Source organism: Clavelina lepadiformis, chromosome 3 (assembly GCF_947623445.1).
Source record: "Clavelina lepadiformis chromosome 3, kaClaLepa1.1, whole genome shotgun sequence".
Classification (NCBI taxonomy): Eukaryota; Metazoa; Chordata; class Ascidiacea; order Aplousobranchia; family Clavelinidae; genus Clavelina; species Clavelina lepadiformis.
The window spans coordinates 18969603-18995472 of record NC_135242.1 but is presented as its reverse complement, the minus strand read 5'-3'; the positions used below and the strand labels follow the sequence as shown (position 1 = coordinate 18995472).

At 36.9% G+C, this 25870-nt stretch overlaps 3 protein-coding genes across 5 annotated transcripts; all 3 read right to left on the bottom strand.

The window, feature by feature from the left end:
* Positions 1-26: 26 nt before the first annotated feature.
* Positions 27-5018, bottom strand: LOC143449093 (monocarboxylate transporter 14-like). Of its 2 annotated transcripts, XM_076949164.1 has the most exons (7): positions 4367-4998; positions 3871-4014; positions 2724-2869; positions 2085-2354; positions 1584-1845; positions 1133-1381; positions 27-1035 (listed from the first exon to the last, which is right to left on the bottom strand). In XM_076949164.1, the coding sequence occupies exons 1-7, from the start codon at positions 4587-4589 to the stop codon at positions 779-781; spliced, it is 1551 nt and encodes a 516-aa protein (XP_076805279.1). In that variant the 5' UTR covers positions 4590-4998; the 3' UTR covers positions 27-778. The 2 variants fall into 2 exon arrangements, with proteins under 2 accessions (XP_076805279.1, XP_076805280.1); XM_076949165.1 differs by lacking the exon at positions 27-1035 and having other exon boundaries at positions 1322-1457; positions 4367-5018.
* Positions 5019-5861: 843 nt separating this feature from the next.
* Positions 5862-11318, bottom strand: LOC143449094 (monocarboxylate transporter 13-like). The gene is made up of 8 exons (XM_076949166.1): positions 11000-11318; positions 10779-10922; positions 10220-10365; positions 9737-10003; positions 9253-9514; positions 8766-9014; positions 7295-8668; positions 5862-5953 (listed from the first exon to the last, which is right to left on the bottom strand). The coding sequence occupies exons 1-7, from the start codon at positions 11220-11222 to the stop codon at positions 8412-8414; spliced, it is 1548 nt and encodes a 515-aa protein (XP_076805281.1). The 5' UTR covers positions 11223-11318; the 3' UTR covers positions 5862-5953; positions 7295-8411.
* A 1496-nt stretch (positions 11319-12814) lies between these two features.
* On the bottom strand, positions 12815-19103 carry LOC143450349 (monocarboxylate transporter 13-like). 2 transcript variants are annotated; one of them, XM_076950858.1, is made up of 7 exons: positions 16944-19101; positions 16723-16866; positions 16164-16309; positions 15683-15949; positions 15204-15465; positions 14750-14998; positions 12815-14652 (listed from the first exon to the last, which is right to left on the bottom strand). In XM_076950858.1, the coding sequence occupies exons 1-7, from the start codon at positions 17164-17166 to the stop codon at positions 14396-14398; spliced, it is 1548 nt and encodes a 515-aa protein (XP_076806973.1). In that variant the 5' UTR covers positions 17167-19101; the 3' UTR covers positions 12815-14395. The 2 variants fall into 2 exon arrangements, with proteins under 2 accessions (XP_076806973.1, XP_076806974.1); XM_076950859.1 differs by lacking the exon at positions 12815-14652 and having other exon boundaries at positions 14869-15073; positions 16944-19103.
* Between the last annotated feature and the right edge of the window lie 6767 nt (positions 19104-25870).

Here is a 25870-nt window from a genome sequence, read left to right as displayed (position 1 = left end):
TATGTATTTCGTACTGACATTCCTCTAGGGTGCACACATACACAACCATACGCCATTTCTCAGTTAGAACATCGTAACTTTCGTAAAAAATCAGCACATCCAATAGTAATTTTGTTTAGCTTGACGTGCTTATATTCGTAACTTTCCGCGTTGCGATAGCAAGACATTTTTTACGAAACTAATAACTGTAACATTCAAGCGAAATCAAAGGTTTAAAACTTTAAAAATTATCCAGAATCTGTAGCAGCATCATATACAATTTTGGCTTTTTCGTATAAGATTAGCGTAATTTTGTTTCAATTTGCAATAATTCTTTCGTATGTAACTGGTAACGCCGTAAACAGAAGCTAAACAAAAGAAATGAAACATGCATAAAATTTTGCATTCAGCAATATGTGGTGGTACTGTATAGGTTAGCGTTTTCGTTCAAAAAACAAATGCGCGAATCTTAAAAAAAAACTCTGGTGATCTTACTACTCTGCACAACACTGTTGATTTTCTAACCAAACAGTCAGATATACGTTCCTCAACAAACAAAGTTATGAAACTGCTGCTTGGTCTGCTTAACAGCATCGTACATCACCACCCAAGCACATGAAATAGTCAAAGTTGGAAGGTAGACTAAGCGGTTATTCGAATAGGCTAAACATTGATACCGAAACGTTTTTGCTTGAGATCATCGACTTTTTCCATACCAGTTTATTCAAATTTGTGTTTGCTTCTATAACCGCGGTTACTCAGTAAAATGCAGTGCTTTGTTGGCCAGAAACAATATTTTTCAGGGCATGTCTTCTTGTTCACTGTTTCCGTTTGGCTTGACAACGTTTTGTTTATTAATGTATCTTGACGCACATGCGAAGTGTCCAACTGTTAAAACGATACTTCCAATGGCTAAAGTTGCTCCACCAAAGATAAAGGATATGTTATAAGACTTTGTGATATCAAACAGCAAACCACCCAGAGTTGGACCGACAAGCGACCCTACCCCATTTAAAACTTCCAGATAACCAAACGCGATGTTCAGCGACATGTCGCCTGTATAAAGAGGAAGTAGAATGCTATATATTACGTCACATATATAATAGTCTATTAAGACGTTTGCGACCATATCAGTGCCAGTCTTTCTACTTACCAAACATTTGTAACAAAACAATAGGATATAGCGACCAACAGCCGAAAGCCAATCCAACCAAAGTGCAGTAAGCAATCTGCATCGAAAATGAGGTTGCGAGTGGGCTTAGACAAGTTAAAACCGCAGCAAATGTTCTCAAAGTGATGAACAATGCTACCGGATCCATTCTCGGAAAAACATTTGTCAAAGCTCCCCATCCAAAACGACCGACAGTATTAGATAGTCCAATAATAGACACCAGTAGTGCACCTTAGTTATAGAATTTTGAAAAAACGTGGAATTTGCATAAAAAGATAAAACTTTAGTCGTTGTGTTGAAACTTTTCCTGTTACATCAAATTCTATAAATTATGAATACGTGGCAAAATTCTTGCAATTTCACACAATAGTCAATTTTCCTTTGTGATAACTATCAACTAATATGCAAGCAATTGTATTGTAATACTTATTACCTTGCTCACTAGTTTGGCCAAATTCACTGGTTGCTCGAATAGGTGTAAGTCCATAGACAATCATCATCCCCACAAACATTGTAAAATTACCGATGACTATGAGATAAAACAAAGGATTGCAGAACAGAAGACGAGATTGCTGACTGAAGCTGTCTTTGTTATGCTTCCGGTCAAGACTTAAAGTTGAAAGCATAACAGTTAATCCGTTATTTGCGACCACTTCGTGGTTTGACGTCAAAATATGATCATTTTTGTCGGATTTCTGTTAAAAAGGTTATAGATGTAATAGCTGCACTTAATCTTTCGTAGTTTTAGTTTCAAATTTGCAAGTATCGTATACAATTATTCCTTATTTACTTAATGTGTGATATTAAAACAAACGGAAAGCAATAGCCTACAACAATATTTAAATCTACAAGCAAGCCGCAGTTAGTGAATAAGAGTCGAAATGTAAATAGAAAGCACTAAGCGACTGCAAATAAACAGCCTGTGGTTTCAAACCTCCTCATTGACTATCGGTAACGATTTGCAATTATCAACAATTTCCGCTTCGTGATGTTCATCAATATTAGCTTGATCCGATCTGATCATTGACAATATCCGGGGAAGCCAGGGATGACGTGATAATTTAAGAAGTGCTGTAAAGCCTTTCCTGCTTTGTGTACCTTTTCTCTTCTTGTGTTCGACAGGGAAAATAACCATTGCAGATACGAATTCATGCGCAATAACTCCAGATAATATGAGCATTGCACCCCGCCATGTGTAACGAACCTGCGTCAAAATAACAGGTTCAGAATTTTCAGATAGGACAGCAATAGAAACAATTGACTTTTAAAATGAACAATATTAAGAGCAAAACTTAGTTGTCTGAGTCTGAGTTTCCAACAACTTTTGAAATAACATCCATAACATCAGTTATGGTAAACAGTAAGTTCAACACTGTTTGGTTGTGCTCATATCTATATTTGCTTTAAGTATATACCAGCACAACCTATAAGATTTCGCCTAACACAAATAGGAAACGATAGGCCTATATGCTTGTTAGTGCATATATAACCTATGTAATATTGTCTGCACTTGCCGAACATATGTTGTTTATGCATGGTAAGTTTTCGTGTGCCAATATTTAAACAAGCGTACCTGCAATGCTTCGATGAATATTGGAAATATAAAAGCACCAACACCAACACCACTGCTGGCAATTCCAATAGCCAAGCCTCGTTTATTTTTGAAATACTGGGTTAAACTGATGACAGCCGGAACGTAACACAAACCTAAGCCAATACCTGTCACACATAACATAAACAAGGTCGTCACTTTTCGTGTCGATAACATCCTTTGCCGCATGTCGTCATCAATATCCTACATACCATGCAATCGATTTTTGTTTTCTGTCAAGAGATATTATTGCTTATTTACTATTGTTTTGATAAATTTGGATATATATTTTATACCACGGCATCAGTTGAAGTCTAAACACCCTAAAGAGCACTTTATACGTAATTAAGACTTATACTTATACTAAATGTATGCGTTTTTGCTGCTACATATAATACTACAACAATACTTGGTATTTGGTCTCAAATTTGCATAACACAACCAGGTTTGACGAAGTTCAGGTACCCTGTAGAGCAGAGGTTATTAAACTTTCTACTGCTGTGATCCACATACACCTCAAATAAACGTTTTAGTTTTTTATAAATCCACATCAATTTTGGACAAGTTTTATATGAATGGGACGCAAAGGAACAACGAGCTTCTGTGTATTATTTATGAATACTGCTACGGTAAAAAGAAATGGGATATGCTATTGGAAGTTTTGTGAATTTATATTTGCTAAAGCCAGGTTGCTGGTAGTCAACAAATTCTTCGATATCGAAAGGATTAAATGAAACTATACCTTATGACTTAGTATAGCCGTACAAGTAGTGATCACTTATGTAGAATTAGTTGCAAGCAATTATTCGTACACCATGTCCATTACAGTTTCTATACTGAATATTGCTTGATGCGACAAAGAGAGCCATAATATCATGTTAACTTTATGACATACAACCTCAGCAATCTCTCGTCTAGTTATATAGTAATATGGTTTTATATGTTAAGGCTATACAACGGTGATAACTCAAAGTTTTGCTTGCTGCCGATTTTCCGTGACCTAATATGATTACTTCTGTGACAAACCACATAGATCATGACCCAGAGATGAAACATTTTTGTCATTGCAGAAAAAGAGGTAGTTGCTCCTTTTACAAGTTTAACAATCGATGAAAAAAGCCTTTCTTACCTCCAAATATTCCGTAATACACAAAAATCTCCGGAAGCGATTTTGCTTGAGAGCACAGGAAAAGTCCCAAAGTGACCAGTGCCGCTCCCAACATATTTGATGTTCGACAGCCCCATCTGTTTACCAAGAAGCTTCCAATCGGAGCTAATTAGCATGATAGAGAACATTACAAAATATTTTACATGATTTCGTACTTTGCCCTTAACTGTGGTATGATATCACAATCTTTATCCTTGGACTGAGGAAAATCTTTGCACGACTTAAACTTTTTGCTAGTTCCGATGGATACACATTTTGTTTGCTTTTTGTGTTTTTTTAACGAATTGCGCAAGCTTAGAGCTGTTTTGCTTGAGAACACTGAACAGAAGAAAAATTCTTTCATATCTTGCTCAAGGGACAACAGTGGTCACATAGCTTGGAATCGAGGTTGGCTGCCATTTTGATGAGTCCGACGCTCTAATCGCTCTGCCACCGAGCGACAACTGTGTTCTTATACCTGCAATAGAGGTGATTCCGGACGCGGTTGAGCCTACCAAGGCAGTCGTTGCTGTTGAAGAGTTGAAATCTCGAATCCATGATTCGGTGACGACTCCGTAGCTAAAGTACATGGCAGACATAAGAACTTGAGAGAGAAAAGATCCGATTACAACCACCCAGCCCCAACCTCCATCTAACTGGAACTTAACCATAACAATTTCTAAACAGCTGAAGGTGTACATGTAGTATAACGACAAACATGCCCACAATACATTGCTGTGTTGTTTCACCACGGCTTATGTGTTTCTTGACACAGCCTCTTTATTTTTGCAATAAGTTAATCTTTGTTTTGTATTAAGCTACCTTATAAACGTAGCTAAAGTTATGCATGGTTCACTGCCTAAAACTTCATATATGGTTGCTGAGTTTAATTTTATTCTCAGGGCATTTATCTGGTTACGTTATCTGAAATACCTGTCAAACGTTGTCTGAACGCTGTTACTATCGCAAAATATGGTTTCGTGGATACCTTTTGTATTACATCTGTCACGTAACAAATCAAATGTTTTTGTTGAGAGAAAAAACATAAACAAATTACATCCGGTACAAATAACCTCTCTCATCGGTTTGCTCACTGACGCAGGTAAGCATACGAGACTGCGATACGCTGTAATATTTCCTAAACGTGCGTTAGACCAATTTCTTAATAGAATACAACCGTAAATGTCCACCTTTTTGATATATGTTGTTGCTTAACTAACATGATATAAGATTACTTTTACAGGCCTGTACGTAACAAGACTTGGTAAAATAACTTATTATAGGCTCCTTTAAAAAAAATACCAACACAGGAATGCGAGCGCAAAAAAGACATCATGTCGTTGATACTGGCAACTATTAAGTGTGCAATAGCCTGTGGTCGAAATGTCTGTTTTAACGCTTTACTATAAATCTGTAATGTACATTGTGCAGTTATTATCTCTGCGGCATATCACTCCATTTTATGGAGGCTTTTGTGTTTGAAAACAGAGCCAATTTTTTACATTATTTTTTTTTATGTAATAAAATTACCAAAAAGGTGGCAATCACTCGAAAACGACGTCATGCGGCTTCAGGACTCGATGAAATTTTGCATGTAAACTTAACATGCCTGGGCCTAACTCATAATGGAATATGACATAATTCACATATCTCTAGCTTTCGTTAGATAGGTTTAAACTTTAAAGTAAAGAGTGTAAAGTCTGATTGATCTAAACAGTTTTTTAAAGCCCTACGTAAGACGTTTTACTAAATCAGAGAAATCTTAATTTTTGCCTCATTTCAGCGCTACGTTTAGTGGCACCATGCTAGACAAGTATCGGATCGTTTGTAAATTAGAGTTTTGCAAAAGGTTTGAACAGAGGAAATAATTTTAGGTCCCGCACATAGGAAACCTTACAGAAAAAATCTAAATTGGTTGCTGAATATTTTCGTCACGTGATAGTAGCATATGACCTTCTTTCCACAACAACAAATATTAAGAAAATATTTATATTTCACAACGGTCTGAATTTTACACACTAAACTTGTACGAAATGTCGTCAACTATAGTATGCTACAGAGTTAGCTTGCGTGCGGGTGTACCGACACTTAATCACGCGACACATAATCACGCGACATTTAATCACCGACACATAATCACTAGGACATTTAATCACGCGACACATAATCACTAGGACATTTAATCACGCGACTTCGATACGTAATCACGCGACATTTAATCACCGACACATAATCACTAGGACATTTAATCACGCGACACATAATCACTAGGACATTTAATCACGCGACACATAATCACTAGGACATTTAATCACGCGACTTCGATACGTAATCACGCGACATTTAATCACGCGACACATAATCACTTGGATGCGACTCCCCGACAATTGTTTTGACTCCGTTGCGCCAGCTTTCTCTATAATGTTTCTTTAAATCAACACCAGCTTCATAAAGTCTAATTGTTATATTGTCCGAAAGTATAACCTATGTAATATCTAACATTATTCTACTGTATTGTCACCGAAGCTCTTGACCAAAGTACCATCAAAACGTTACACCGTAAAATACAATGCTACTTGTTTTGTGTCGGTTTGGAACTCTGGAACAATGCCAATGAATAAATTATTACAATTTACTATCACGACCGCCACATCTCTTTGTATCTATAACGACTAGTCCAATCTACAGACAATCTCGTTCCGGATACGGCCCGCGGGCCCTAGGTTGCGGACCCTTGGTCTATACTCTATAGCTTGCCGCTGTCTTACCGTTGTAACTCGTGGTTATTTCAATTCAGGGGACATTACTATGACTAGACAGTTAATCACACGACATTTATACAGTGTCTTTGTCTATACTATAGCCTGCCGCTGTCTTACCGTTGTAAATCGTGATTATTTTAATTTAACGGACATTACTATGACTAATAAAAACGGAACGATTCAGTGGCGTGGCAAACTCTACCAGAAATGTCGGGGCGAACGGACATTAGGGCTACTATGACTAATAAGACAGTGCAGTTTAGCTTAACATCGAAAGGGAATCAATCGGTGCTGCACAAACAGTACGAGTTTGTCAAACACCGTGAGTACGCAAACGGAACGATTCAGTGGCGTTGCAAACTCTACCAGAAAAGTCGGTGCCAGGCTCGTATAACAACCGAAGTGCAGTTGCTTACATTTCCTATGCATAACATTGCTGTAAATTGTAAGTGTAAAAAAATATTGTAAATGTGTGATTAAATGTCGCGTGATTAAATGTCCTAGTGATTATGTGTCGCGTGATTAAATGTCCTAGTGATTATGTGTCGCGTGATTAAATGTCGCGTGATTAAATGTCCTAGTGATTATGTGTCGGTGATTATGTGTCGCGTGATTAAGTGTCGCGTGATTAACTGTCACCAAACCTTGCGTGCGACGTAGTCTACAATGCGTTAGAGCTTATTTGTTGTCAAGCTTCGCGTGTAAAAATGGTAGCTTATTTGAGTAATTCAGCAAGTATATGTGCTTCTTATGAGGTATTTCAAACTTTGTTTGAAATACAAGGAAAGTAATTTTATATTATGCGCAGTTGATAACCAACTAAAATTAAAACGTAGAATACGTGAAATATATACCAGCAACACGTAAAATGCACCTAAAACACTATTTGCATAGAGTATATAGACCATTACTCTCAAAATAAACTTATGATGCATGAATGCATCTGGTACGCATAATTCATAAAACATAGGTGCATAGTTGTTGTAAACGAAACTCTGTTATACATTGTCTTGTCGTTCTCATTGTTTCAGCTAACGTTTTTCGGTCATCCAGGCTAAATGTTGGGGCAGAAGTCGAACAGCTATTGGATCGTGCTGGCATCCTGAACGCGCAGATGGTGTGCTCCGCGAGCTGGTTGGATGGAACAGTTAGATATGACGTGGCTTGTGATTTATTGCTACTCCTTGCCAAACTCGCAGGCCACAGAGTTTGCCAATCGCTATTTGTGGAGGGTTGAGCGGAATAGACCGACGATAGTACGCAGACGGCTATAGGTAGACTCAGGATTTCTTCATAAATAGTGAAAATTCGGTAGGGTAGGAGTCGACGTCAGGAATGAAATCGCAAAGTCTAGCAGAGCTCTATACTTCTACTCCGTATTCCATTGGAAGTGCACCAAAAGGGCCACATTGACGCCGGTACTCCAATACTTGGCGTTGCAACAGTTGCAGCTTTAAGTCCCTTGCACTGCTTTACAACATCAACATAACTCAAAGCCTAAGCAGGGAAATAATCAGCAAAATGTCCTCATTGATACTTAAAACATAAAAAAGTTTACCGAGTAGACAGACAGGCTTCACGGTTATTGAAATGAACCGAACACTAAGTTATACAATGTGATACAGAAAATTTCAGCTGAAGACACTTGGCCTTTTCAATCCACCAGTTTTTATCGTATTTGCTACCATAACCGCGGTTACTCAGCAAAAGTCTGAGCAGTAGAGCATGACTTATTGCTTAGTTGACCAGAAACAATAATTTTCAAGACTTGTCCTCTTTTTGACTGCTTTCATATGACTTTACATCCTTTTGTCTATTCACGTATTTTGACGCGCATGCGCAGTGTCCAACTGTTAAAACGATATTTCCAACGGCCAAGGTTGCTCCACCAAAGATAAAGGATATGTTATAAGACTTTGTGATATCATACAGCAAACCACCTAGAGTTGGACCGACAAGCGACCCTACCCCATTTAAAACTTCCAGATAACCAAACGCGATGTTCAGCGACATGTCGCCTGTAAAAAGAGAAAGTAGAATCCTATATGTTACGTCACATATATATTAGTTTATTAAGACGTTTGCGACCATATCGGTGCCAGTCTTCCTACTTACCAAACATTTGTAACAAAACAATAGGATACAGCGACCAACAGCCGAAAGCCAATCCAACCAAAGTGCAGTAAGCAATCTGCATCGAAAATGAGGTTGCGAGTGGGCTTAGACAAGTTAAAACCGCAGCAAACGTTCTTAAAGTGATGAACAATACTACCGGATCCATTCTCGGTAAGACATTTGTCAAAGCTCCCCATCCAAAACGACCGACAGTATTAGATAGTCCAATAATAGACACCAGTAGTGCACCTTAGTTATAGAATTTTGAAAAAACGTGGAAGTTGCATGAAAAGATAAAACTTTAATCGTTTTGATAAAAAGTTTTCTGTTACATCAAAATTTCAAAATTCAAAACTATGATGAGACCGACGTGAAAAAAAGCATTTACTTGCTAACAATAACACGAGACGAACTTTTTTTTGCTAATGAGAAATGTTTAGATAAACAGGCCCAAATATGCAAACAAACGTATTGTAATACTTATTACCTTGCTCACTAGTGTGGCCAAATTCACTGGTTGCTCGAATAGGTGTAAGTCCGTAGACAATCATCATCCCCACAAACATTGTAAAATTACCGATGACTATGAGATAAAACAAAGGATTGCAGAACAGAAGACGAGATTGTTGACTGAAGCTGTCTTTGTTATGCTTCCGGTCAAGACTTAAAGTTGAAAGCATAACAGTTAATCCGTCATCTGCGACCTCTTCGTGGTTTGACGTCAAAATATGATCATTTTCATATGATTTCTGTTAAAAAGGTAATAGATGTAACAGCTGAACTTAATTTTGATTTTCTAGTAGCAGTATATAGTATAAATAAAACTAAAGTACAATGAAGCCAGTTTCTTTGATAAAGTTTACATAGAAAAGGAAAACAGTAAGCGATAAAATAAACTAGATAATAGTTAATAAATAAATAAATAAATTATAAATTAGTTAATAACCTATAATAATTAACTTGCGTCAAACCTCCTCATTGACTATCGGTAGCGGTTTGTCATCAACAATTTCCGTTTCGTGATGTTCATCAATATTAGCTTGATCCGAGTTGGTCATTGACAATATCCGATTAAGCCAGGGATGACGTGATAATTTACGAAGTGCTGAAAAGCCTTTCCTGCCTTGTGTACCGTTTCCCTTCTTGCGTTCCACAGGGAAAATTACCATTGCAGATACGAATTCATGCGCAATAACTCCAGATAATATGAGCATTGCACCCCGCCATGTGTAACGAACCTGCGCGAAAATATCAGGTTCAGAATATTCTGAGGAAACAACAAAGAAGGCATTGAATAAAATTTCTACATGAATAGTTCTGCTTCGAAATTGAAACTAAGTTATCAGACTTTTTTGTGGAGTCATTTCTATATTTTCTTATCCTGCATGGTAAACATGTGTGTGGTATAAATTTGTGTAGATAATAGGCTTGCCCGTGTTTATATACCAGCGTACCTGCAATGCTTCGATGAATATTGGAAATACAAAAGAACCAACACCAACACCACTGCTAGCAATTCCAATAGCCAAGCCTCGTTTGTTTTTGAAATACTGGGTTAAACTGATGACAGCCGGAACGTAACACAAACCAAAGCCTGTTCCTGTCACACATAACATAAACAAGGTCATCACTATTCGTGTCGAAAAGATCCTTTACATACTTTACCTCGACTCATTCAATTGTTGTTTTCTGCAAGAGGTTATCTTTGATATTAATTACGATTTTTGTTTTAGACAAAGTAACGAATTTTGCGAGCGCTTTGTGTCTAAAAATTTCGGTTGCCGTCAATTTTGTCAACAGTGAAAGTACATTTGAAATTCTAAGTTGTCATCCACTATATGCATGCTGCCTTATTGAAATACAACATGGTATTTCATCTAAAATTTGTGAGCGACAATCATACTTCACAAAGTATAGGTAGTCTACAGAGTAGCCCTATAGAAGAAAAGAAGGTAGGCTACTGTATTTGCTTCTTCTACAAGCTCAGCAATCGATTTTGGAAGTCTTTCTTACCTCCAAATATTCCGTAATACACAAAAATCTCCGGAAGCGATTTTGCTTGAGAACACAGGAAAAGTCCCAAAGTGACCAGTGCCGCTCCCAACATATTTGATGTTCGACAGCCCCATCTGTTTACCAAGAAGCTTCCAATCGGGGCTAATTACAGTAGTATGATGTTGAATGTTACAAAGTATTTTACATGCTATCACCACTGCACTCAGTTCTGTTCCTACCTGTCATAGAGGTAAATCCGGACGCGGTTGAGCCTACCAAGGCAGTCGTTGCTGTTGAAGAGTTGAACTCTCGAATCCATGATTCGGTGACGACTCCGTAGCTAAAGTAAAGGGCAGCCATAAAGGCTTGAGTGAAAAAAGATCCGATTAGAACCATCCAGCCCCAACCTCCATCTAACTGGAACTTAACCATAACAATTTCTAAACAGCTGAAAGTGTACATGTAGTATAACGACAACCTTGCTCATAATACATCGCTGCGTTGTTTCACCACGGCTTAAGTGTTTCTTGACACAACCACTGTATTTTTGCAATAATGTTCGTTTTGTATTAGGCTACCTTATAAACGTAGCTAAAGCTTTGCATGGTTCACTGCCTCAAACTTCATATGACGGCTGAGTCTAATTTTATTCTCAGGGCATTTATCTGGTTACGTTATCTGAAATACCTGTCAAACGTTACCGGAACGTTGTTACTATCGCAAAATATGGTTTCGTGGATACCTTTTGTATTATATCTGTCACGTAAGACATCAAATGTTTTTGTTGAGAGAAAAAACATAAACAAATTACATCCGGTACAAATAACCTCTCTCATCGGTTTGCTCACTGACGCAGGTAAGCTTACGAGACTGCGATACGCTGTAATATTTCCTAAACGTGCGTTTGACCACTTTCCTAATAGAATACAACCGTAAATGTCCACCTTTTTGATATATGTTGTTGCTTAGCTAACATGATATAAGATCACTTTTACAGGCCTGTACGTAACAAGACTTGGTAAAATAAGTTATTATAGCAGGCTTGGCCAACCCGCGGCTCTTTGCCCGGTATTATGCGGCTCTTTCGTTCATATTGTATTTGTGTTTTTTAGCTTGTACAGTATATATGACTTGTAAATTTCTGTCATTTTCATGTTGGTTTGTAACATTTACAATAAACGTAGTTGAACAAAGGTATGTATGTGAGTGAGGAAGAGACGGGGTGATATTCATGTGTGCCAATGTGTATGATGTGGCTCTTTGCGGTTAACACAGTAAGAAGTGAGGCTCTTAGTCTCTGACTGGTTGGCCACCCCTGTATTATAGCCTCCTTTAAAAAATTCCAACACAGGAATGTGAGCGCAAAAATTACATCATGTCGTTGATACTGGCAACTATTAGGTGTGCAATAGCCCGTGGTCGAAATGCCTGTTTTAACGCTTTACTATAAATCTGTAATGTACATTGTGCAGTTATTATCTCTGCGGCATATCAATCCATTTATGGAAGCTTTTGTGTTTGAAAACAGAGCCAATTTTTTACATTATTTTTTTTTATGTAGCAAAATTACCAAAAAGGCGGCAATTGCTCGAAAACGGCGTCATGCGGTTACAGGACTCGATGAAATTTTTCACGTAAACTTAAAATGCCTGAGACTAACTCATAATGGAATATGACATAATTCACATAGCTCTAGCTTTTGTTAGATAGGTTTAAAGTCAAGAGTGTAAAGTCTGATTGATCTAAACAATTTTTTAAGCCCTACGTAAGATGTTTTACTAACTCAGAGAAATCTTAATTTTTGCCTCATTTCAGCGCTACGTTTAGTGGCACCATGCCAGACAAGTATCGCATCGTTTGTAAATTAGAGTTTTGCAAAAGGTTTGAACAAAGGAAATAATCTTTTAGGTCCCGCACATAGGAAACTTTACAGAAAAAAGCTAAATTGGTTGCTGATTATTTTCGTCACTTGATAGTAGCATATGACCTTCTTTCCACAACAACAAATATTAAGAAAATATTTATATTTCACAACGGTCTGAATTTTACACACTAAACTTGTACGAAATGTCGTCAACTATAGTATGCTACAGAGTTAGCATAGCGTGCGACGTAGTCTACAATGCGTTAGAGCTTATTTGTTGTCAAGCTTCGCGTGTGAAAATGGTAGCTTATTTGAGTAATTCAGCAAGTATATGTGCTTCTTATGAGGTATTTCAAACTTTGTTTGAAATACAAGGAAAGTAATTTTATATTATGCGCAGTTGATAACCAACTAAAATTAAAACGTAGAATACGTGAAATATATACCAGCAACACGTAAAATGCACCTAAAACACTATTTGCATAGAGTATAGACCAGACGTGGGCAAACTGCGACTCGCGAGCCGCATGCGGCTCTCCGGCATGTTTTTTGTGGCTCTTCTAGTCGAATCGTAAAATTCCAAAAAATGTAAAGGCTACCAAGGGTACCGTTTATGAAAGTTTCTGTGTAGTTTTTCTTTCTTTAGGCCAGGATTTCGTTTATGACGTAACACTAGACATCGATTCCGACATTGTTTTCAGGTACAGATTCTATACTCTATGGCAAGGGTTGTCAAAATGCACCTCACCAACATGTTTTTATGGGTCTTTTAGTTAAAAAGTAATATCCCAAAATGGCTACTAATAGTATAATAACCAAATTGACAATCATTACTGATTTTGCAGCTCGCTGGTGTTTATATTTTTCCGCAAGTGACTCTTTCATTGAACAAATTTGCCCACCCCTGGTATAGACCATTACTCTCAAAATAAACTTATGATGCATAAATGCATCTGGTACGCATAATTCATAAAACATAGGTGCATAGTTGTTGTAAACGAAACTCTGTTATACATTGTCTTGTCGTTCTCATTGTTTCAGCTAACGTTTTTCGGTCATCCAGGCTAAATGTTGGGGCAGAAGTCGAACAGCTATTGGATCGTGCTGGCATCCTGAACGCGCAGATGGTGTGCTCCGCGAGCTGGTTGGATGGAACAGTTAGATATGACGTGGCTTGTGATTTATTGCTACTCCTTGCCAAACTCGCAGGCCACAGAGTTTGCCAATCGCTATTTGTGGAGGGTTGAGCGGAATAGACCGACGATAGTACGCAGACGGCTATAGGTAGACTCAGGATTTCTTCATAAATAGTGAAAATTCGGTAGGGTAGGAGTCGACGTCAGGAATGAAATCGCAAAGTCTAGCAGAGCTCTATACTTCTACTCCGTATTCCATTTGAAGTGCACCAAAAGGGCCACATTGACGCCGGTACTCCAATACTTGGCGTTGCAACAGTTGCAGCTTTAAGTCCCTTGCACTGCTTCACAACATCAACATAACTCAAAGCCTAAGCAGAGAAATAATCAGCAAAATGTCCTCATTGATACTTAAAACATAAAAAAGTTTACCGAGTAGAGAGACAGGCTCCACGGTTATTGAAATGAACCGAACACTAAGTTATACAATGTGATACAGAAAATTTCAGCTGAAGACACTTGGCCTTTTCAATCCACCAGTTTTTATCGTATTTGCTACCATAACCGCGGTTACTCAGGAAAAGTCTGAGCAGTAGAGCATGACTTATTGCTTAGTTGACCAGAAACAATAATTTTCAAGACTTGTCCTCTTTTTGACTGCTTTCATATGACTTTACATCCTTTTGTCTATTCACGTATTTTGACGCGCATGCGCAGTGTCCAACTGTTAAAACGATATTTCCAACGGCCAAGGTTGCTCCACCAAAGATAAAGGATATGTTATAAGACTTTGTGATATCATACAGCAAACCACCTAGAGTTGGACCGACAAGCGACCCGACCCCATTTAAAACTTCCAGATAACCAAACGCGATGTTCAGCGACATGTCGCCTGTAAAAAGAGAAAGTAAAATGCTATATGTTACGTCACATATATAATAGTCTATTAAGACGTTTGCGACCATATCAGTGCCAGTCTTTCTACTTACCAAACATTTGTAACAAAACAATAGGATATAGCGACCAACAGCCGAAAGCCAATCCAACCAAAGTGCAGTAAGCAATCTGCATCGAAAATGAGGTTGCGAGTGGGCTTAGACAAGTTAAAACCGCAGCAAATGTTCTCAAAGTGATGAACAATGCTACCGGATCCATTCTCGGAAAAACATTTGTCAAAGCTCCCCATCCAAAACGACCGACAGTATTAGATAGTCCAATAATAGACACCAGTAGTGCACCTTAGTTATAGAATTTTGAAAAACGTGGAATTTGCATAAAAAGGTAAAACTTTAGTCGTTGTGTTGAAACGTTTCCTGTTACATCAAATTTTAGAAATTATTTATGAATACGTGGCAAAATTCTTGCAATTTCACACAATAGTCAATTTTCCTTTGTGATAACTATCAACTAATATGCAAACAATTGTATTGTAATACTTATTACCTTGCTCACTAGTGTGGCCAAATTCACTGGTTGCTCGAATAGGTGTAAGTCCGTAGACAATCATCATCCCCACAAACATTGTAAAATTACCGATGACTATGAGATAAAACAAAGGATTGCAGAACAGAAGACGAGATTGCTGACTGAAGCTGTCTTTGTTATGCTTCCGGTCAAGACTTAAAGTTGAAAGCATAACAGTTAATCCGTCATCTGCGACCTCTTCGTGGTTTGACGTCAAAATATGATCATTTTCATAGGATTTCTGTTAAAAAGGTAATAGATGTAACAGCTGAACTTAATTTTGATTTTCTAGTAGCAGTATATAGTATAAATAGAACTAAAGTACAATAAAGCCAGTTTCTTTGATAAAGTTTACATAGAAAAGGAAAACAGTAAGCGATAAAATAAACTAGATAATAGTTAATAAATAAATAAATTACAATTAGTTAATAACCTATAATAATTAACTTGCATCAAACCTCCTCATTGACTATCGGTAGCGGTTTGTCATCAACAATTTCCGTTTCGTGACGTTTATCAATATTAGCTTGATCCGAGTTGGTCATTGACAACGTCCGATTAAGCCAGGGATGACGTGTTAATTTACGAAGTGCTGAAAAGCCTTTCCTGCCTTGTGTACCTTTTCCCTTCTTGCGTTCGACAGGGAAAATTACCATTGCAGAGACGAATTCATGCGCAATAACTCCAGATAATATGAGCATTGCACCCCGCCATGTGTAACGAACCTGCGTCAAAATATCAGGTTCAGAGTATTTTGAGGAAACCACAAAGAAGGGATTGAACAAAATTTCTACATGAATAGTTCTGCTTCGAGATTGAAACTAAGTTATCAGACTTTTTCGTGGAGACATTTCTATATTTTCTTATCCTGCATGGTAAACATGTGTGGTATAAATTTGCGTAGATAATAGGCTTGCCCGTCTTCATATACCAGCGTACCTGCAATGCTTCGATGAATATGGGAAAAACAAAAGAACCAACACCAACACCACTGCTGGCAATTCCAATAGCCAAGCTTCGTTTATTTTGGAAATACTGGGTTAAACTGATGACAGCCGGAACGTAACACAAACCAAAGCCTGTTCCTGTCACACATAACATAAACAAGGCCGTCACTATTCGTGTCGAAAAGATCCTTTACATACTTTACCTCGACTCATTCAATTGTTGTTTTCTGCAAGAGGTTATCTTTGATATTAATTACGATTTTTGTTTTAGACAAAGTAACGAATTTTGCGAGCGCTTTGTGTCTAAAAATTTCGGTTGCCGTCAATTTTTTCAACAATGAAAGCACATTTGAAATTCTAAGTTGTCATCCACTATATGCATGCTGCCTTATTGAAATACAACATGGTATTTCATCTAAAATTTCTGAGCGACAATCATACTTCACAAAGTATAGGTAGTCTACAGAGTAGCCCTATAGAAGAAAAGAAGGTAGGCTACTGTATTTGCTTCTTCTACAAGCTCAGCAATCGATTTTGGAAGTCTTTCTTACCTCCAAATATTCCGTAATACACAAAAATCTCCGGAAGCGATTTTGCTTGAGAGCACAGGAAAAGTCCCAAAGTGACCAGTGCCGCTCCCAACATATTTGATGTTCGACAGCCCCATCTGTTTACCAAGAAGCTTCCAATCGGGGCTAATTACAGTAGTATGATGTTGAATGTTACAAAGTATTTTACATGCTATCACCACTGTACTCAGTTCTGTTCCTACCTGTCATAGAGGTAAATCCGGACGCGGTTGAGCCTACCAAGGCAGTCGTTGCTGTTGAAGAGTTGAACTCTCGAATCCATGATTCAGTGACAACTCCGTAGCTAAAGTAAAGGGCAGCCATAAAGGCTTGAGTGAAAAAAGATCCGATTAGGACCATCCAGCCCCAACCTCCATCTAACTGGAACTTAACCATAACAATTTCTAAACAGCTGAAAGTGTACATGTAGTATATCAACAACCATGCTCATAATACATTGCTGTGTTTTTTCACTACGGCTTATGTGTTTCTTAACACAACTACTGTATTTTTGCAATAATCTTCGTTTTGTATTAGGCTACCTTATAAACGTAGCTAAAGTTATGCACGGTTCACTGCCTCAAACTTCATATGACGGCAGAGTTTAATTTTATCCTCGGGGCATGTTTCTGGTTAAGTTATCTGAAATACCTGTCAAACGTTGGCGGAACGCTGTTGTTGTTGTTGCAAGTATTGTGCTTGTGGATACCTTTTGTATTATATCTGTCACGTAACAAATCAAATGTTTTCGTTGAGACAAAACACATAAATAAATCACATCCGGTACAAATAACCTCTCTCATCGGTTTGCTCACTAACGCAGGTAAGCTTACGACATACCATAATACGCTGCGATGCATGCTGACATTAAACGTGTGGTGGTAGCCCATGACTGCCTGTCTATTGCTTCGTCCTTGGGGATAAATAAATAATTTAAGGCGTTCATCGAAGCCATGCTAGTTAAAGCGGTAAAGTGGTTGTTTATGATCATGGCTGAAGCGAATGAAGCATCCACCACTACATTCAAGTCGTTTTTACGTTGTTACAAATTAAAACCAGGGTCGTTTTAAGGTGCAAACAGGAACGTTACATCTTTAAACACGTTTCGTTCTATGAATATGGAATAGGCTTACTTCCTTTTTGAATTCCTTAAAATCCGTTTGTCTGCAATTCTAAACATCAGAAAACAATACCAACGATTACCCTTTTAACACTTGAATGCTTGTGACTTTTAACTACCAAAAATGCCCAACGGTAGTTATTCTGATTACTTTGGTTAATTTGCGAAATAAAACACATATTTAATGTGTTACTCGCTTGTATGTAACTTGTATTTTACTCGTATGAAAAGAAGATTACCTGTCAACACGTTTATATTAGATAATCTTTTGCATGCTTGATCTACTTCTTGCACTGTGAAATGAGATTTTTGCACAAACTACATATTTTTTCCCTTGCACGCTGAAATTCACACGACTAGACGCACGACTAGAAATTGTAAAAATAAATCTCAACTTGACTATATCGCATTGAAGTTTTTGCAGACGCGTTGTACTAGTGCAGTCCAAGTTCCACATACTATGTAGAAGTGAAAGGACTTCCCCTTTTGTATAACGTTTTCTCTTCGCCATCACTGTCTTTGTTTTTGAAATGGTGTGACTCTGTTAACTCTTTACTATGGCTTAGAAAAGTATAGAATAAAAGCAAATGCGATAGCCCACACTTTGAAAGACAAAGAAAAAAATTGCATAAACAAATAAAAAAATTGTAACAATGGCTATCAGGTTACCATGAAAATCCAACATGTAGTCAAAATGACTACCTTGGGCATTGACAACGATATGGGCCATATGACCCCAAAACAAAAGAGCTTCCAAATGTAACTTCCTAATCCGATTAAGTTCACAGATTGATTAAAAGTCACGGTCAGACACGTACCTCCAAGCAATAGCAAAAAGTTATGCGAACTTAAGCATAGTCAATTAGTCAAAATGTCTACCTTGGGCATTGTAGTGTTAATCATACCTTTGACTTTAGGCTTTATCTGAAAAGCAAGTAATTTTATAACTTATAAGCTATAACTATTTTATGCGCTTAATAACTTACAAGCATGCTAGTTCGCATTGAACAGTTACCGTTTATCCTTCCAGCGTTGAAAACCAGACATTTTTAATCAACAGCGTATTTTTCATTGCTGCAGTGACTTTCTTTTTTCTCTCTGAGCCTAACGCATTAAAAGTAGCCTACCTTTGTTAGTAAACATGCTGTCTACGAAGCTATGTTTATTTTAAAGTTATAAGAAATTTACTGGTTTTTGTGATTGAGTTTTCATGTTTTAGGGAATATCATTCTTAATGCCACAATGCAACTAGAAACTTACTATACTATAACATACCAAAATGTAGCAAATGTAACTAATGTACCCTACTTACTAAATACCAAAATGTAGCTGATATATATTAAAATGTAGCTATTAAATAGTACATGAATATGTAACTAATCTAATTCAAAAATAATAATGATTGAACTAGGCCTATATGATGTATAGATACAGTAATTAACAAAATGACAAAAACAACCAATCGGCAATCGAACTAATGTATTAAGGAATTTATCTCATGTAATAGTGAATGCAATTATTGTAACCAATTCAGATACAATACTAGCCTATAGTTTAGACCAGGGCAATTTAAACTTTTTTGCTGGTCCTGCTGGTTTTGCTGTCCTTTTGAAATTTTTTAAAAACCTTTCGCGATCCTTCGCGTTGATAGCGACAAACAATATGTAGCCGGAACACTGTTTAAAATAATTGACTAGTGCAAAAACAAGTTGACCTTAAACCAGGGGTGTCCAACCCGTGGCCCGCTGGCCACATTTGACCCGGGAAGGTTCTGAGTGGTTCTGAAGGTTCTGAGAGATATAGTTAAAGTGGTCTTAAGTGCATTATAGGAACATCTTGCGTTGATTAAGTCTCACCTAACTTGCATTTGGTGGGAATATGCTGATATTGGTAGATGCTAAAAGTTATAGCTTGTTAAGCCTACTTTTGACGAATACAGTAAAATATATGTATTCGGTTTTTAAAGCAACATTTTTACGCTAAAAATAAATATCAACTGCAAGTAATCATCTACGTGTGACGTGATGTATTTCACATCGTGACGTTGTAATTGCTGCCACCTCCGTCATAATTAGGGGCAAAATTTCCACATACTGAAACATATATGTTGTTGATGTTGTCTGAACCGTGTTATTCAAATTTATTGAAGTAAAATAAGAAACAGGATATAGTTTTGAAACAGTCTGTGTCTGGTATATTTACAGGCTACTATTCCTAAGGTCAACCTGTTTTGCACTTTCTCCTCAGTTTAAGCTCAGTTGTGCTTCTTACACATAATTTATTGAATAATTCAATATAGTCATTATAGATTATAGGGTAGCTGTATGGCGTACTCAAACCGCTAAAGTGATGAAACAAAAAGAAGCACATTTATTTGCGTTACAAAAATAATGAGGCGTTCTTTTCTTGTTGTCTGCTTTTTCACATATTTCGTTAATAAGAGATTACTGCTACGCGTTTAACATTGTAACAATGTCGTATTTTAGGTGTTGACGTAGATTTATGTCCTGGATTAGTTTAAATAATTGCTGTATTGTATTGTATTATTGTAAATACTTCGTGTGAAATTGGTGTACGCTTTGCGACTCTTAAAACACGTCACTGGAAAACACCTACTTTGGTAAGTCTGGTGTGAACTTCAGGTAGAAATGAAGTCGACTTAAACAACTGTTTCTTATTGTCGAAGGCATCGCGCTATTAGGCCAAATTTCACTTCCCAAAAAAGCAAATATATTTGTATAAAAGTCAAGAAAGCTCAAACTAGTACTTTGCAGCATTTGATTTGTGAATGCGATGACCTCACCTAAGTAATTAAGTACAGCAAGCACGAAAAAGGAGGCAAAAAATAAAAGGAGTCGCTATTTCACAAGAAAGGGTCATTTGTTCAAAACGATTTTTGGTAGTTTCTTGTTAACCTAACTTAAATGTTATAAATATTACATATAGAAACTTAAACCTAATCAAATCTACCTTCTAATGAAAATTTAACTTCAGTTGCAACCTAAATAGCTAAAATTAACTATTTTAGCTTAGACGCTTATCTATAACAAAGGGCTGCGGGTCCTGCTTGGTAAAATAATCACATTCAGTTTTTAAAGGTTTTTCATCCGTTACCTCAAAGAAATTTTAAGAGACCACGACTTTTAACCTATAACGATACAAAAGGTAACACCGCAAATAACAAAATGTTCCAATAAATAAATGTACTGTACTTGGTCTCGAATTCAGTGACGTTGGAATAATACGAGCTCTTGTCAACTATAGCAATTTTATCACAGACTGCGGTACTTTAATCGGTTACAATTGCGGCATTTACGATTACAAGTACATTAGATAACTTATGCATTTCTTTATACGTTAGTTATGTTGGTTATTTTTGATAATTTCTTACGTTAATTACTTTTCTTTGCCACATCTTTGTCGCTTAATTATATTAGGTGCATTTTCGCACATAGCTACATTTTAAAATTAGATTTTGGTATTAAAAAGGGTGCTGTTGTAGCTTGTCTTGTACAGTATTCTTTCAAACGCCTGCAAAACGCCCAGAAACGATTTGCAGCGTTTGCATTTTGCAGCAAGTCGGTTATGGGACTTGGAAGGAAACATCCCAGCATTACAATATGCATTTACATAATGAATTAGTATATAGAACGTCCTTGCTGATCTGTCATAAAAACAACGGATGCGTAGGTAATCGGTTTCCCAGGAAGCCATAAGAAACTCTCTCACAGCTGTTATACTGCCTTGCTAGCAATGGTTTTGAATGTTGCAAAGTTTTGTGCTGCAATACGAACGTTGCATTAGCTTCGAAATACGCTTCACTTGCGCTCACACTCATTTGCGAAGTTTCCGTATTGAATTATTTATATCTATTACAAGCATCATATTGCGCAAGCATTTTTGGTTAAGCTATTAGTTTGTAAACCAACATATAGAAGTGTTTGTTTATAGTACGCAGGGAATATCCGGATCTGCCGTATTTATGTAAACATAGCGTGTTTTTGCTTGTTTGAGTGTTATTGCGTGGCCATTTGCGTTAGCTGTATTATATAGGTTACCGCACCGTTTACCTCATTGCAGATTTCTAATGTCACCAGTACAATGTACAGCTTACCTAATACCTTGTTCAGTTTTTGAAGACTTCCGTTTCTTTCGAAAGTATCGTGTCATCGAAGCAATTTTACGGTTCAGTGTTTGATCTAACCTGACAATTATAGCTAATATAGTCTACTAACCTGAACCTAACACATATTTATTTTGCAAGCGGGTATTCACCTCAAACATTTAAACTCAACTTTGTAACTTAACTGTGAAAAAGTGCCAAAGTCTTTTCCGATTTTAACTCTCTACTGTTGACATTATACATGCTGCGGATACTAGCTGGTTATAGCCTACTGTGATTACTCTATAGCCTATGTGCTTTTGCTTGCTTGCCTGCCGTAATAAATAAAGACACCGTCCTGAAAACCAAAGAAGGAGCATAGCTACTGTAGGCCTACGTTAGAAATAAAACATGTACTACCGGAACATGTTCATTTAAACTTGTACTAATTGATTCTAACATTTGGGGAAATATAGTGATCGTCCTACGGCAATTTGGCAATCTTTTTCTACTTCGACTAATGACTTTGTTGCAACCTTCATTTTTCATTGTTTGCTCGAATATAAGCAAGCGTTATAGTAATATATGTGACTATCGGATCGGTAAGCAGTGAGCCGCAGAAATTAAGTCATAAGCGCCATAAGCAAGAGGGTATCCGTCCCATACTTTTTTTCCAGGGGAACGAAGGCCTACGTGCCCCAAGTGATTTATTATATAGCTTTGAAATGAATGTTTTATATTTTTTATGCTGTTTAATTTACAAAATAGTTGCTGGTTAATTACCTTTTCACGCGTTTACGAATTAACATGCATTAGCTTATCAAGAACTTGCTATTTCCTCTCATATATTTTTGTCACGGCACTTTGATATAATTTTGTAAATCTAAGGTTGAGTTTTACGTAATGTTGAACTGTTTCTTTCAAACGGCAGTTTTTGCTGTCTCCAATTGTTTCCGGCACTATTTACAAAAGTAGGGAGTTAGCTATTATGTTCCCTACATCAATGGATTCACATTTTGTTCGTCCATTAAGCCGCCTGTATGCTGCCGATTCAATGGTTTAGTCAGCGTCATGTGGCTTACAAGACATACTTACCGAAAGTTCAATTCAATTCTAGGTTATATGAACTATAGAGAATTGTTGTTTTTGTGTTCCCCATCTCAATGGCTTCTATTGAGGTTTACATTTGATGTGTGTCGCATAATATGAACTGATGATATAATAACTGAATGTTATGACTCCTCAAGAAGGCTGACTGTTCTTCCCAGTAAGCACTCAAAAGTTCTGTATGGTTATGGTTATGATATAGGGTATAACTGGTATGAACCCCACTTCAGCAAGTGCTAATCAAAGTGAATACTTCACAAAGTCGCCGGGATAAACAAAAACGCAAAGTTAATTAAAGTAAAATGTTCCAGAATAAAATTCTTTCATATATTCGGAATGGCTATTTCGTGTGGCCTTGACCACCACAGGTGTATCAGTTGCTGTCTAGCCTAGCCTACATTGACAATTGGTACACTGACATTACAACGAGTTAGTGGTTAAAGTGAGAGAAAACGCACCGGAATACCATTCAAGTATAAATATTTCTGCCGGAACAGCGTTCCGGTAGAAGTTAGCCTACTATATAGAAGAGTAAATTACAACACAATATCGGCTCAGCAACCAAACCCATGTGTTTTGATTTCTGTAAAGATATTTGGTAGCACAGGGTAAAAGTAAAGCTCACTTCAAATATCCACGCTATAGAAAAGGCTTTGCTTGGAATATAACCAAGCGACTTGCAAGCCAAGTTATTAGCTTTTATTAAGCCAATGGCTGAGTTCACTCCGACAATGCTACACATTTTGATTACGATTACGCAAAACGTTATTTTTAAGCCATGATACTGGCTTGTATTTAGCCATCTTTCAAATGATGATAACTATAAAATTAATTATTTTATACCGTTATGGAACCTTTTAGAGTATAATAATTTTTTGAATGTGTACATTTCCATGATTAATTTCGTTTTTATTCTTTATTGTCATAGCGTTATTCGAAACGCAGGCTACATATACTGATAACAATGTATCCATTGAACGTTCTTGCCAGTTGCTAAATACAAGCAGAGAGATGTTACCATTTCGTACCTCAGAAGATGAATGGAGCTTCGAATGTTTATATACCATTGAATGGCGTAGCTCTTGCATTTGTGGTACATTTTAGAGTAGTAGCGCTAAGTGATTTGCTACAAAAAGATTGAAGTAGGCTCGGCTATTCGTCTGGCAATTTAAAAGTCAATAAACCCATAAAACATTTAGAGATCAAATGTAAAACATACTATTGCCTTTATACGTAAAATCGTTGATTTTGTCGGCGGTCTACAATTCCGTTTAGAAAATTAAGGTCAGCCCTGCAAAAAGTTCAAATTGACTGGAAAGTTCATATTCGTCTAATGCCAGAAAAAGTTCATTTTACACAAAGAAATACCAAGAATGCAAAATCAACGCAGAAATAACACCAAATATGAATTAAAAATGAATGAGTTCCTGTGAAGAAATTATCTAGGACACGTAGCCTTTGTGGAAGTCAGGTCAAACGGAGTTTATGTGATCTCACAACCAGAGATCGCTGCAGGTCCATATTGGATAGATAGATAGATAGATAGATAGATAGATAGATAGATAGATAGATAGATAGATAGATAGATAGATAGATAGATAGATAGATAGATAGATAGATAGATAGATAGATAGATAGATAGATAGATAGATAGATAGATAGATAGATAGATAGATAGATAGATAGTAATAGATAGATATAACAGTATAAGTTTCTTAATTCAGGCCTCTATCATGACCTTACTTCTTACCAGCGTATACTGAGCAACGGCTGACTTTTAGCCGCTCCCACTTAAGAAAACAACAAAATTGGAGACCTAATAATTATAATTAACCTACAAAAAAAAACGATGTTGTCATATAGTTTTTATCTGTCGCAATTAAAATAAGCACTGTAACTTGTATAGGCTATATGAAGAAGTATTATATTTATAATGTTTATTTCCACACTTCACGGTGCGGGTCAATCATTGATTTTCTGTAAACTGACGTTTAAGTTCGACGATACAAGCACAACAAACTATCGATTGTGCAAGTAACAAACGAGAAACATTTCTTGACTTTGTCTTGTCCCGATAGCAGGCTAGACCAGTGGTTCTCAACCTTTTCATGCTTGCAGCTGCACATACACATTTCTTGAAACTTCTGTCTCAATATAAAATTTGCGAAAAAGTTATCTGCATTGTACATCGGTATAACACAATGTACATTGTACAACAAAATCAATATTTAATGATATGTTTTAAGTAACAACTCACCTTACGCAAATATTTAGGTGAAACAAACGCAGATATATTAACAAAAAGATATTTTTGTAAATATTGTTTATAAGAACTTGTGGGATAATTAGGGTTAGGTCTTTTATAAAGGTTACCCGCTAGTCGCTTTTTTGCACAAACAGCTTTGTCAATGCAAGAAATATGGATAAAAGTGCTTGAATATAAAAATATATGCTTTTGACTTCTTTGAGACTAATTTTATTCGTTACAACGATCATTCGACGTTTTACTAGCGCTTGTGATTGCTTCACGTTGCCTTTTTATTATTACTATGTACTTGAAGTGAGGAGCAAGTCCAAAAATAAGTCCAATCTTATATGAAAGAACACTACTCACTGAATATTCTGGTGAAACAGTTTTGAAAAATAATTCTTGGTTAGGTAATTATAAGCAAAAGAAAATCACAAAATTGGCTTTAATTGTGAAGTAGATGAAAGCTCTTGTGATGTCATAGGTAATCGCACCTAACATTCGCAAATTCATAAGTTTAGCAACACAGTAGGCCTACCTACTGTATGTCACG